Source organism: Prionailurus bengalensis, chromosome D1 (assembly GCF_016509475.1).
Source record: "Prionailurus bengalensis isolate Pbe53 chromosome D1, Fcat_Pben_1.1_paternal_pri, whole genome shotgun sequence".
Lineage (NCBI taxonomy): Eukaryota > Metazoa > Chordata > Mammalia > Carnivora > Felidae > Prionailurus > Prionailurus bengalensis.
Genome location: NC_057346.1, coordinates 6,757,929 through 6,770,553, shown reverse-complemented (window position 1 = coordinate 6,770,553; position 12,625 = coordinate 6,757,929). Strand labels below are relative to the sequence as shown.

General features: G+C 39.8%; 1 protein-coding gene across 1 annotated transcript in view; it reads left to right on the top strand.

Moving 5' to 3' along the window:
* LOC122482920 (protein NPAT) overlaps window positions 1–12,625 on the top strand; it is a 53,211-nt gene that overhangs the window by 34,549 nt on the left and 6,037 nt on the right. The window contains 5 exon segments of the mRNA XM_043579254.1: window positions 5,735–5,831; window positions 6,681–6,809; window positions 7,665–9,335; window positions 11,469–11,584; window positions 11,660–11,768. Coding sequence (XP_043435189.1) covers window positions 5,735–5,831; window positions 6,681–6,809; window positions 7,665–9,335; window positions 11,469–11,584; window positions 11,660–11,768 — 2,122 coding nt within the window.

The following is a 12,625-nucleotide window of genomic DNA, read 5'->3' as shown; positions in this document are numbered from 1 at the left end:
GCAATCATGACATGGGCTGACATCAAGAATCTGATGCTCAACTGACTGGGCCACCCAGGCGCCCCTAAATAACTTTTTACAAGAATAGCAAGACATATTGCCCAACTGAGTAGTAAAAACATCAGATACACTAAGAAGTGATTAGTTAGTTGTATGAATAGGTGAAGTAGAAATTTTTAAGTAGTTAAAAATCTTTGTGACCTTGGAGTAGCAAGATATTTTTACACATAAAAAATTTAAAAAAAGAAAAAGAAAAAAGCTTCCTTAAAATTTAAAATACCTGCTTGTTAAAAGCATCATTAAAGAAAATATCAAACCACCAACTTGGAGAAAATATTCATAATACATTTATCTGACAAGTTTGTATCCACTGTATAAAAAGAGCTCCCACAAATCAATAGTAAAAAGATAAACCACCCATTTTAAGAAATGGGCAAAAGACTGGGACAGACAAAAGAAGATAGTGGAATGGCTAATAAGTCTATAAAAAGAAAACTTTATTTGTCATTTGGGAAATGAAAGTTAAGAATACAATGAAGGGTGCCTGGGTGGCTCAGTCAGTTAAGTGTCTCATTCTTTTTGGCACAATTCATCATCTCATGGTTTGTGTGAGTTCGAGCCCCGTGTCCGGCTCTATGCTGACAGCTCAAAACCTGCTTGGGATTCTCTCTCTGCCCCTGTCCTGCTCATGTGCTTACTCTCGCTCTCTCAAAAAAAATAAGTAAACTTTAACAATAAAATGAGATACCCTTTCACTCACTACAGTGGCTAAAAAGTTAAAAATCTGACAATATCAAATGGAGACAAGGATATGAAACACCTGGAACTCTGAAAGATTGCTGATGGAGGTTATGAATGGTACAGCCTGCTTGGAAAACGGATAGTTTACAAAGTTATGTATACACCTGTATGCCTTCCTTTTAACCTAGCAATTACGAGGCTGCTTACCCAAAAGAAATAAGTATATGTTTACAAAAGGACTTCTATAAGAATGTACACCAAATGTCCATCAGCACAAAAAGGAATAAACAAATTTTGACAGCCATGAAATAGAATACTGGTGAATGGTAAGAAGGAATGAGCTATTAGTATATATAGCAACATGGATGAATCTTAAAACATGTTGATCAAGAAGATAGACTAACAATGCAAATGGTGTGCTTCCATTTATATAAAGTTCTGAAACATGCAGCACTAATTTATGGTGATAGAAATCAGAAGTTGTTGCCCCAGTGAGGGTGAGGGGAGTGATTTGCTGAGGAGAAGAATTCTCTAGAAGAGGGAATGGTGTGTATAGGTATGTGAGTTTCTTGAGTGGTGGAAATGTTTTACTTTTGTTTTGTTTTGTTTTGTTTTCCTTAAAGATTTTATTTTTAAGTAATCTCTACTCTCAATGTGGGGCCCAAACTCACAGCTCTGAGATGAGCCCTGGGTGTCGTAAGACATGAGTCAATCACTGGGTTCTCCTCTTGAAGCCAAGACTACACTGTATATTAACAAACTTGAGAATAAGAAATAATAGTGATAATAGTAATAAAATAAAATCCAGACTGACAATCTTTGTTTCTTAAACTAGAAAAAAAATAAGAGTCACGGTCTCCCCCGACTGAGACAGCCAGGAGCCCCATTTTAACGTTTTTTATTGGAGTAGTGGTTACATAGTCCTTAAAATTCTCAAAGCTCATTGAGCTGTGGACTTAAAATCTGTGCCTTTTATTGTGTGTAAATTCTACTTTGATTTTTAAAAATAGTTAGAAGACTGATTGGAACATGTATTTCAGGATTCTTCTGGTTGTAACTTTTGAAGTTTAGAGTAAAACGATTGACCAGAAGAGTATATTTCATCAACATTAACTTTTATAAGAGTGCATCCACCATTTCATAATTTGATTACATTGAATCCTTGACATTATTTACATGACTGTAAATCTTCAAGTTCATGCATATAGAAATATTTGTTCAAGCTCCAGGCTTCCTCCCAAATCACATTTCATCAAGAATTGTTGATGTTCTCTGTACATCCTCATAATCAAAGTTGACTGGCTCTTTAACTTCAGACAGGTTCTTCTTTTCATTTTATGGCCATTTTTATTAAAAAAAAAAAAATCCAAGTTTTTTACCACTTCATGAAAGTTCCCCTTTAACTCTTGCTGCATGTGAATTTCCTGTTCCACAGTATTCAAATGTGCGCCTTATCAATCTTGAAAAATGCAACATTGCAGCATGACTTATAAATAACTAAAATTGAGAATTTTAAATCTTCAACTATGAGAAGAGTAAACGAAGACTCCAGCCAGAATGTACTGAAACTTCTTTGAAATAATAATATTTTAGTTGACAAGATTACCAGTTTTGCTTCTTAGTCTATATTTCTTTTATTTTTTTCTTTAAAAAAAAAAAATTAAAAAAAAAAAAAGGGGGCGCCTGGGTGGCGCAGTCGGTTAAGCGTCCGACTTCAGCCAGGTCACGATCTCGCGGTCCGGGAGTTCGAGCCCCGCGTCAGGCTCTGGGCTGATGGCTCAGAGCCTGGAGCCTGTTTCCGATTCTGTGTCTCCCTCTCTCTCTGCCCCTCCCCCGTTCATGCTCTGTCTCTCTCTGTCCCAAAAATAAATAAACGTTGAAAAAAAAAAATTTTTTTTAAAAATTCTAGGGGCGCCTGGGTGGCTCAGTCGGTTAAGCGTCCGACTTCGGCTCAGGTCATGATCTCACGGTCCGTGAGTTCAAGCCCCGCGTCGGGCTCTGTGCTGACAGCTCAGAGCCTGGAGCCTGTTTCAGATTCTGTGTCTCCCTCTCTCTCTCTGACCCTCCCCCATTCATGCTGTTTCTCTGTCTCAAAAGTAAATAAACGTTAAAAAAAAAATTTTTTTTTAATAAATAAAAAAAAATTATATTTTCATGTAAAATGGATGCAAGTGGAAAATACATCATTTTATCTAGCTAGATTGCATACCCTCTGGCATACTACTCCAGCCTTTCACTGAGTATCTGTCATATCCCTGTGTGAAGTAACAATCTAATCTGTTTGCTCCAACTTTTAAAGGAAACAAAGCTGGTGGCGATGGTGGTGCTTTACCCCAATGACTTGTGAACTTGAAAAATCTCAGCACGTTTTTGTTGACTGCTTAAGAGTAGGATGTACCCTTCACCCTCTTGGTTCCTCACCAGCTTTGAATGCATTGTTTTAAAGTGTGTTCAGTGTCATTCTGTTTAAATCATATTGGTCTCAAAAAGATGTTGAAATGTTTAGTAAACATGGAGATAATATTCAATTCAATAATAAACACAAATTAAGAGAACAGATTACTTTTATTTAATAGACTAACGATGCTTAAAAATTGATATTGCCCATTATTGTTAAGAGTTTGTACAATGTTACACAGAACGAGAACTCTTACACAACTTCTGTGAAAGCTACTTGGTAGTAGTCTTCAAAATTTTATTTTATTTTTTAAATGTTTATTTTGAGAGTGGTGGGGAGAGAATCCCAAGTAGGCTCCCTGCTGTCAGCATAGAGCCCAGTGTGGGGCTTGATCCCGTAAACTGTGAGATCACAACCTGAGCCAAAATCAAGAGTTGGATGCTTAACCAACTGAGCCACTCAGGCTCCCCAGTTCTCAAAATTTTAAATTTTTTTTTTTTAACGTTTATTCATTTTTGAAAGACCAGGCAGAGGGAGGGGGAGACACAGAATCCGAAGCAGACTCCAGGCTCTGAGCTGTCAGCACAGAGCCCTATGCGGGGCTCGAACTCACAAACTGCTAGATCACGACCTGAGCCGAAGTCGGACGTTCAACCAACTGAGCCACCCAGGTGCCCCATTTTTTTTTTCCCCCAGTTCTCAAAATTTTAAATGTGTATATCCTCCGGCTGCTTCTCATCAGTGGAATCGGTAATTCTGTTGGTAAGAATTTATTGTAAGAAATGAACAGATTCCAGGGCGCCTGGGTGGCTCAGTCGGTTAAGCTTCCGACTTCAGCTCAGGTCATGATCTCACGGTCCGTGAGTTCGAGCCCCGCGTCGGGCTCGGTGCTGACAGCTCAGAGCCTGGAGCCCATTTCAGATTCTGTGTCTCCCTGTCTTTCTGCCCTTCCCCTGTTCATGCTCTGTCTCTCTCTGTCTCAAAAATAAATAAACGTTAAAAAAAATTTTTTTTAGAAAGAAATGAACAGATTCCTAGATAAAGATTTTCATTGTAGTATTCACTACTGTAACTGAAAATTTGAAAAAATTCTAACATCCAGCAGTGGTAATTGGTTAAATTGTGGCATAGTTAGCAAACAAAAAGCCTGTTACAAAGGGATTCATTTTTCTTACATAGATAGTGGATTAAACATTTAGTTTTGTACCCTACTACTAGACAGTATAGGGAAATTTTAAAAACTCACAAGAACAAAGGAAAGAGGATAGAAAAGGGAAAAAAAGAAACTTACAAAAGTCAAAATGGACATGTAGTACTTACGAGATTCCAAGTTCTAAGCCAGTAAAGGCGAAGCTCAGGAAAAACCGACTTTACCACATAGAAATCCCAAAAAGCTTAGCACCAGTAGCTCTGAAAGCAGATGTAAAGATAGCTAAAGCAGGAAGACAGCGTGCAACATTTAGGAGGTCGTATTTAAAGTCTCAACATTGCCCCCATTCACACTGTTTACCAGAAACACGTTTGTCAGCCCTAAGCTCATCCACCAAGAAATCTAACTCCCTCAAAACAAACAAACAAAAAACTTAGTGGTGCCTAGGTGGCTCAGTCAGTTAAGCTTCCGACACTTGATTTCAGCCCAGGTCATGATCTCGTGGTTTGTGAGTTCAGGCCCCACATCAGGCTCTTCACTGACAGAGCAGAGTCTGCTTGGGATTGTGTCTCACTCTCTGTCTGCCTCCACCCTCTGCACACTCTCCCTCTTCCTTTCTCTCACAAAAATGTAAAAAAGAAAAAAAAAACTAAAAATACGGATGGTTCTGTGAGATTATTCTGTTGCATACCTGGTAATTGACAAGCTCCCTCCCTTAGCACAGAGTTTGCAGGTAGCTTTTGACATGCTACTCAAATGTGAATGGACATGCAAGGATTGTCTGACACTTAAGGAAAGCATTTAATATTAAGAGGCCAAAACAGGTAGATAAAAAGTGTGAGATTTTATACAGGAGGAGGCCAAACTAATAGGAAAATAGATGAGATTTGTGGTTACCAGAGGCAGGGCATTGAGAGTGGGGCAGTTGGATGAAGGCGGTCAGCACTGCGGGGTAATGTACAGCATGATGAGTCGTTAACACCGCTGTGTGGCATATTTGAAAATTGTTAAGAGAGTAAGTCCTAAGAGTTCTCAGAAAACTTTCCCTGTTGTTATATCTGTATAAGATGATAGATATTAACCAAACTTACTGTGGTCATTATCTCACACCATATGTAGGTGAAGACATGATGCTGTGCACTTACTCGGTGCCAGATGTCAAGTTTTTAAAAAAGAACGTTTATAGTGTGATTTTACTTATGTTTAATGTTTGGGAATATATGCACCAAGACAGTTAACTTTAGGAAGTTGAATGAGGGAACATTCATTTTCTGCTTTCTAGTCTTGTTTTAATTTATTTCACATGAGCCTAGTGTCATAATCAGAAGAAATTTTCCTGGAGGGAAATAATTATACATAGAAGTTGAGAGCTATCAGATGTCCTATGATTATTTTGCTGGTATTAAACTATACTAATTGAGTTAGGATCACTCTTTTTTTTGCAGAGTGAAATCCATATGTCTGAGGAGGCTATCCAGGACATACTGGAGCAGACAGAATCAGATCCGGCATTTCAGGCACTTTTTGATCTCTTTGACTATGGTAAGTAGACCATTTCTTTCAAGGCAGTTAGAAGAAAAAAGTTTCCATTTCTTGGGCACCTTAACCAGACTGAAGCAAAATTCCCAGAGCATCTGGAAAAGTATCCTATTTTCTTCAAAGCAAATCTATGGCTGTGAAGGGTCTGGGAGTGGGGGAGGGTGGGTTTTTTCCTTAAACTTTAGCTATAAAAATGGAAAACAGGGGCGCCTGGGTGGCTCAGTCGGTTAAGCGTCCGACTTCGGCTCAGGTCATGATCTCACGGTCCGTGAGTTCAAGCCCCGCGTCGGGCTCTGTGCTGACAGCTCAGAGCCTGGAGCCTGTTTCGGATCCTGTGTCTCCCTCTCTCTCTGACCCTCCCCTGTTCATGTTCTGTCTCTCTCTGTCTCAAAAATAAATAAACGTTTAAAAAAAAAAAATGAAAAACATTTTGTATTTTGTTTTTTGTGTGGACATTTTTGCCAGTCAGCACAAATATGTTGAGGTTAACACATACATTATATTAAACACAATTGGGTAGTACAAAAGGAATGCAAGAAATTGGCTATTGCCCTCAATTTTATGGTCTCATGCAGTATTCTCAGAGTTAGTCTCCAGACCAGCATTATCAGCATTATCTGAGAACACGTTAAAAATGCAAATTCTTGGACTCTCCAGATGATTCTGATGTAGGCTAAAGCTTAAGAACTACCAGTCTGTTACAAAAATCTTTGGTTTTGTCCATGATATACAAGGCTATATCCAAAAGACATAAAGTTAAACATTTGATGGATCACCGTTAAGTTGTATTAACTGATGCTTTTTTTAATTTTGATCATTTAACCAGTTATTTCCCTGTTCCCTTTCTAACAGGTAAATCCAAGAATAATAAACAGATATCCCAAGGCATTTGCAGTCCACATCTGGACACCAATCCCAGTGTAGTGTTAGCAGATGAAACTAATCTAGCAGTTAAAGGTTCTTTTGAATCAGAACAATCTGGTAAGAATAAGTTTTTTTCTTTTCATTAAAGAAAAAATCCCAAGCCTTTTAGTAATTTTATTAAAAGGAGAATTTTTAGTACTCATTCTTTCATAATTGTTGACCTGCGCAATTTAGCATTAATAGAATTGACCAGTTTGACAAAAGTCTATATAACATTTAACAGTTTTTTGTGTGTTACAAGTCCAAATCTCTGCTATGTAACGTTGGTGTGTGTTATTAATCATTTAGCTTGGTAAGCAGGTGCAACTGAGTGCTCAAGATCTATATCTTACTTGCTTAGAGGGAATTATATACTGTAGTGATAGTCTTGAATTCTGGATATTAAAACATTTTAGGTCATATTCCTATGTTTCTACTGAACGTTGAATATTGCACACAGTAGACAGTAACATCAAATGCTGATGATGCACAGTGTACTTGGCCCATTTCACCGTGAAAAATATATCAGATAAAGTAAGGTTGATAGAAATGGTAGAAGTTGAAAAGCCAGCTATTGTGAAAACAGCTGCATGTGTGGGGCCAGTTTTACCTACTGATAAACATTGGATGTTCTGAAACCTATATACTTTTTCCTTCATTGTGTCATTTGTTTTCCAAGAGGTTTGAAAAACAATCTGGCAGTTACTCAGAAAGGCATCAGTAATTAAAAAAAAAAAAGAAAGAAAGAAAGAAAAAAAAAGTGCCTGTGAATTTTTTGATACTCAGAAAATGTGAGATACGGTTTTTCAGACTTGCCCTTTCTGTTATGTCCGAGATGCGTTACTTCCTTGACAAAACAGGTTTTACAGTAAACGTGACTCCCTCAGAAAGCAACGCATACTCCCTATCTGTCTCTTCCATCCTATTTTGCAGGTGATCAGTCTGGGCAGCCCCCATTTTGTACATCCTATCAAAACGAAGACACATCCAATGCCTTGAAGAATGGCAGCAACCACGATGAGCTTAGACCAGAAGCACAGGAACACTTTCCTCAGATAGGCTCTAGCGTCCAGAAAAAGGCATTTAAAACGGGTGTACCTAATGAACAGAAGTGTAACCTCGATATTTCCTTTGAATCTGTGCCTCATTTGAATGACTTTAACCAAAGAGTAAATTCTGATGCAGAATGTAATCAGCGTTGTGCCGAATTATACACCCATCAGATGTCCACTGAAACCGCCATGGCAATGGAGGTCGGAAAGAGTTCTCTCTTGCCGGATGCGCCACGTGATTCTCCATTACAGCCTGATCAGTCTGGTATACCAGTAACGTCATTTGTTTCCCTCGGGGGGGAAACTAACAGTGAAAACTTCGTTCTCTCTGGGAAGAGTTCTCAGCTTTTATCCCAAAATATTCCATTAACTGGAAAGACATCTAAAACAAGTCAGTTTTGTGAAAGCTCTAACAACACAGGAAGACTTAAAACTAACCTCCCTGGTTCTAAGTCACCAGACCCTAAAGAGATTCTGCAGAGTGAACCTGAGATTCACAACGGATTGCCGGTCACATCACAACAACATGTGGATTGCCATGATAATTCTCCACTTCAAAGCAAGATATTACCTGTATCGGTTGAAAGTTCAGGTTTAAATATATCCGAACAAGTAGACATTTGTCTGGAAGATACAACATCTTCGGTTAAACAGCCGCCTGATGGTTCATCATCTCTTGAGTTAAATCACGCGGAAGAACATGAAACTCAGCCCTCAAGGTCTGAGAAAGTTGCTGGCGATTCGCAAGAGCCTTCCTCTTTAAAAGAAGATGGAGATAGTATTTTTCTCACTTTAAGTGAGAATGGTAACTGTGGGGAAGTTGCATTGATTGCTCCAGAAGGTGATCCTGTAGAAGATAAACGTGCTGTTCTGTCAGAATCTGTGTGTTCTTCAGTGGGAGGTTCTCACCCTGAGTCCCAGAACACCACTGACAGACCTGGTGTTGACAGCTCGGCAGACGTGGATGCAGCAAATATTGTCTCTCTCAAAATTATCATTAGTGACGATCCATTTGTTTCCTCAGATACTGAACTGAACAGTGCTGTTTCTAGTATCAGTGGGGAGAACCTGCCGACTATAATACTGTCCTCTCCCACTAAGTCCCCTGCCAAAAATGGAGAATTGGTTAAGTGCCTGTCTTCAGAAGAAGCCGCAGGCGCTCTCACATGTGCGGAAAGAACGGGGGATTCAGCATCGGTGGAACAGAGCCTCTTGGCCCTCAAACCCGAAGACTCCGCAGTGAATGCTCAGAGTGAAGGCAGCGTGGCTTTTTCAGCCAGTGCCCCACCGTGCGTCTCCAAGGATGGCGGATACATACAGTTGATGCCAGCTACAAGCACAACTTTCGGAAATTCAAATAACATTCTGATAGCTACGTGCGTGACTGATCCAACAGCCTTAGGAACCACTGTCAGTCAGTCTAATGTGGTGGTGTTGCCTGGAAATTCCGTACCTGGGACTGCTCAGCCCCCGCCGCCTCAGTTACAGACACCGCCAAGGTCAAACAGCGTATTTGCTGTCAATCAAACCGTGTCACCCAGCTTTTCACAAGGTAACTTCAAGAACACGTTGAAGTTCACGTCTCTGGAATGGTATCTCATTTCTCTTGCGTGTGCAGTTATTGACTAGCAGGTGATAAATCATGGATATATAGTGTGAGAAAAGACTGAAATTTGTGTTGATGCCCTTGTTTTCTCTCCCTAATTCATTCACTCAAACCTTTTTTTAAATCTAGTAGTAAGTTATGGAATTCATGGAGAGCCTGGGTGATTCGGTCAGTTGAGCGTCCAACTCTCGACTTTGGCTTAAGCCATGATCTCATGATTTGTGGGTTTCGAGCCCCATGTCAGATTCTGCACTGCCACTGCGGAGCCTGCTTGGGATTCTCTCTCTCCCTCTCTCTATCTGCACCCCCCCCCCAGATAAATAAAGTTGTTTTTTTTTTTTTTTTAAGTTACAGAATTCACTGGTTTCAGTGATTCTTGGAGATTGGAGCTGATGATACATCATTCATGTACCTTTCCTTATATGTTGGTTCCCAAACTCCTTTCCTTTTTTTTTTTATATTATAGGCATATAATAAAATGTGACTAAATGGGAACAATCAACTAGCAAACATGATGGATCTGCTTGAAGTGCTGTTTAAAATAACAAAAGAGGGATCAGAATTAGTAGAGAATGTGGGACTTGAGCTGAAGCTCAGAGAAATGAAGTAGTAGTTGGAGTAAAGGAGGGGAGTTCTTTTTTTTTTTTTTTTTTTTTTGGAAGGTTCATGCATTTATTTTGAGAGTGAGAGAGCAGGGGAGGGGCAGAGAGACAGAATCCCAAGTGGGTTCCATGCTGTCAGCACAGAGTCTGACAACGGAGCTCAGTCCCACAAGCTGCGACATCATGACCTGAGCCAAAATCAAGAGTCGGATGCTTAACAGACTAAGCCCCGGGCATCCCAAGGAAGGGAATTCTTAAGTGTAAGTAGGTATTTGAGAGACAGAAGTGGGTGTTTGTGAAAGTGAGATCCACCTGACAGGAACTGTTAGTGACTCTAAGGAAAAGTTTCACTTGTGCGACAGGGATATATGAGGATAGCCACAGACTATATTGTTGATTTCTAGGGAGCATATAGCCATTGTAATTTCCCCCCATGGTTTTGTCGGTTTGTACACTTCCCTGGACTCTTTTTGACAAGTAGCATTAGAGGCTATAGGTTGGAGTCTGAGCGAGTCTTGAGCCGTAAACATTCAGTTGAGACCCTAATTTTCTGGTATAAGATTGAAACTTGAAGCCTTCACCATCAATTTTCTAATCAGTTTCACTATTCTAGCCAGACAGTCAACATATAGCTATAATGTGATCTCCTGGCTGTGAAGTCTAATGCATTACTCGTGATACTTACCTTGACCAAATGCTGTAAGATTGCTTTGTATATTTGTGTGTGTACGTATGTATTACAGGCCTGAGGTCTTTTATTTTTTTACAGTTATCACACCATGAACTCATAGGCAATGGACTCTGGCAGCTCAGGCTCCTTTCCCTTGGTTCTCACAAAGTGTGTTTCTCTGGGTGGGGCAGGCTGGTGCTGCAGTTGAACCCAAGTACCTTTCTCTTTGGCTTCCTGCTTTATCTGTTCGTTTTCCTTCACACACTTCAAGAAGCTATCTCGGCTCTTTGAGTGCTTAATGTGCTCGATATGTACATTATTTCTGGGTGAGAATCTTGACCTTAACTTACTCTTAACAGTGCCAACAGCATGCCAGGTACCATTGTAGACTGTTCAGTTGTGCCCTGTTAACAGTTGTGGGGCATTCCCTTTTGAACAGTGCCCATTCGCTTGATGTCCGCAACATCACCTTGCTTGTAGATTTGCATGAATGTGTCCAAAGAACAACTCCGTATTTTCTGAAAGGCCTAGAGAATATATAGTGGGTACTCCCCCTCTTTCCCTTTGTGTTGGTCATTTGCGTGAATTACTGGAAGATGGCAGTTCTGGCCGAAAGGGCCATAAGATTAATAATTCAGGTTGCCTTTTTCTTAATTTGTAGCCTTGCTGTTCCTAAATTTTTTTAAGGAGAGTAGATTCTAAGGGAAAGAGATATAATTTTATAGCATTTACTTTAAATTAATAATTACTTTGGAGTCTCTTGTTTATGAGAAGTGTACTGAGATTTTTTTTTTTCTTTTTTTTAAGGATCTGCCATCATAATTGCCTCTCCTGTCCAACCTGTACTCCAAGGAATGGTGGGGATGATCCCTGTATCTGTGGTTGGACAGAATGGAAATACCTTTCCTGCTCCACCTCAGCAGGTAAGATTTTTGAATTGAAAATGGCACAGTGATGCTTCTCGAACGTAGTATGGTTAACAGCTGCTTCTCTTCTAGGTCCTTCATATGCCTTTGGCGGCACCTGTATGCAGTAGAAGTATCCCTCAATTCCCCATCCCTCCAAAGTCTCAGAAGACTCAGGGACTGAGAAACAAGCCTTGTACAGGTACATTTTTAAGTTCATTAATGTCAGTTTTATGTTCTCTATATGCATTTGTTTGCAGCAACGCCACAGTATTTTCTTTTTGAATACTTGTCTCATTCCCAACAGGTGATTGTCCAACCTTTGCTTGAAGTTTTTTTTTAGTAATAAAAACAAAAAAAGGCAAATGGAACAAAATAGAGTTCGGAAAGAGACCATGTACTTAAGGGAATTTGTATGTGGTGGAGGTAACATCAAAAGTCAGAGAGAAGGGGAAAGATTGTTTAATAAATTAATCCCATTGGCCATTACATACATTATAGGAAAAACTTTACATCCCTTCCTCATACCATATACAAAGGTGAAAGGTGAACTCCAAGGTGATTAAAGACCTAAAAATGTAAAGCAAAACAATTAAACAGTAAAAGAAATGTAAGAGAATGGCTTAATGGCACAAGGATAAAAGGATTGCTTTAAAAAATGAAAAAAAAAAAACATCACTTTCCACTTATAGTGGAAAAAGTTGATAGCACTGACTACTCCAAAATTAAAGGTTTGTGTTCACAGAAGACACTGTGTACAGAACAATATCCGATCTTCATTTCGGGGTTGCATCTAGTTCTCACACTTCCCATCCTCATGGATGATGAATGCCTGTGGTGTCAGCCTGGCCCGCAGCCTAACCTGCATGATCCTTAGACCCCTCCGTCTCCAAGTCTGTATGTGTGTGCCAGTCAGCCTCTCCCGTACCTCTTCCCCCCGTACCGGAGAACCTCGGCCGCCAGTGTGAGTTCCCATTACTTGAACTTTCACACTTCACATGAACCTCCCATTTCCTTCCTGGAGACTCCCTTCCCCATCCAGGCTAGACCGACGGTGTA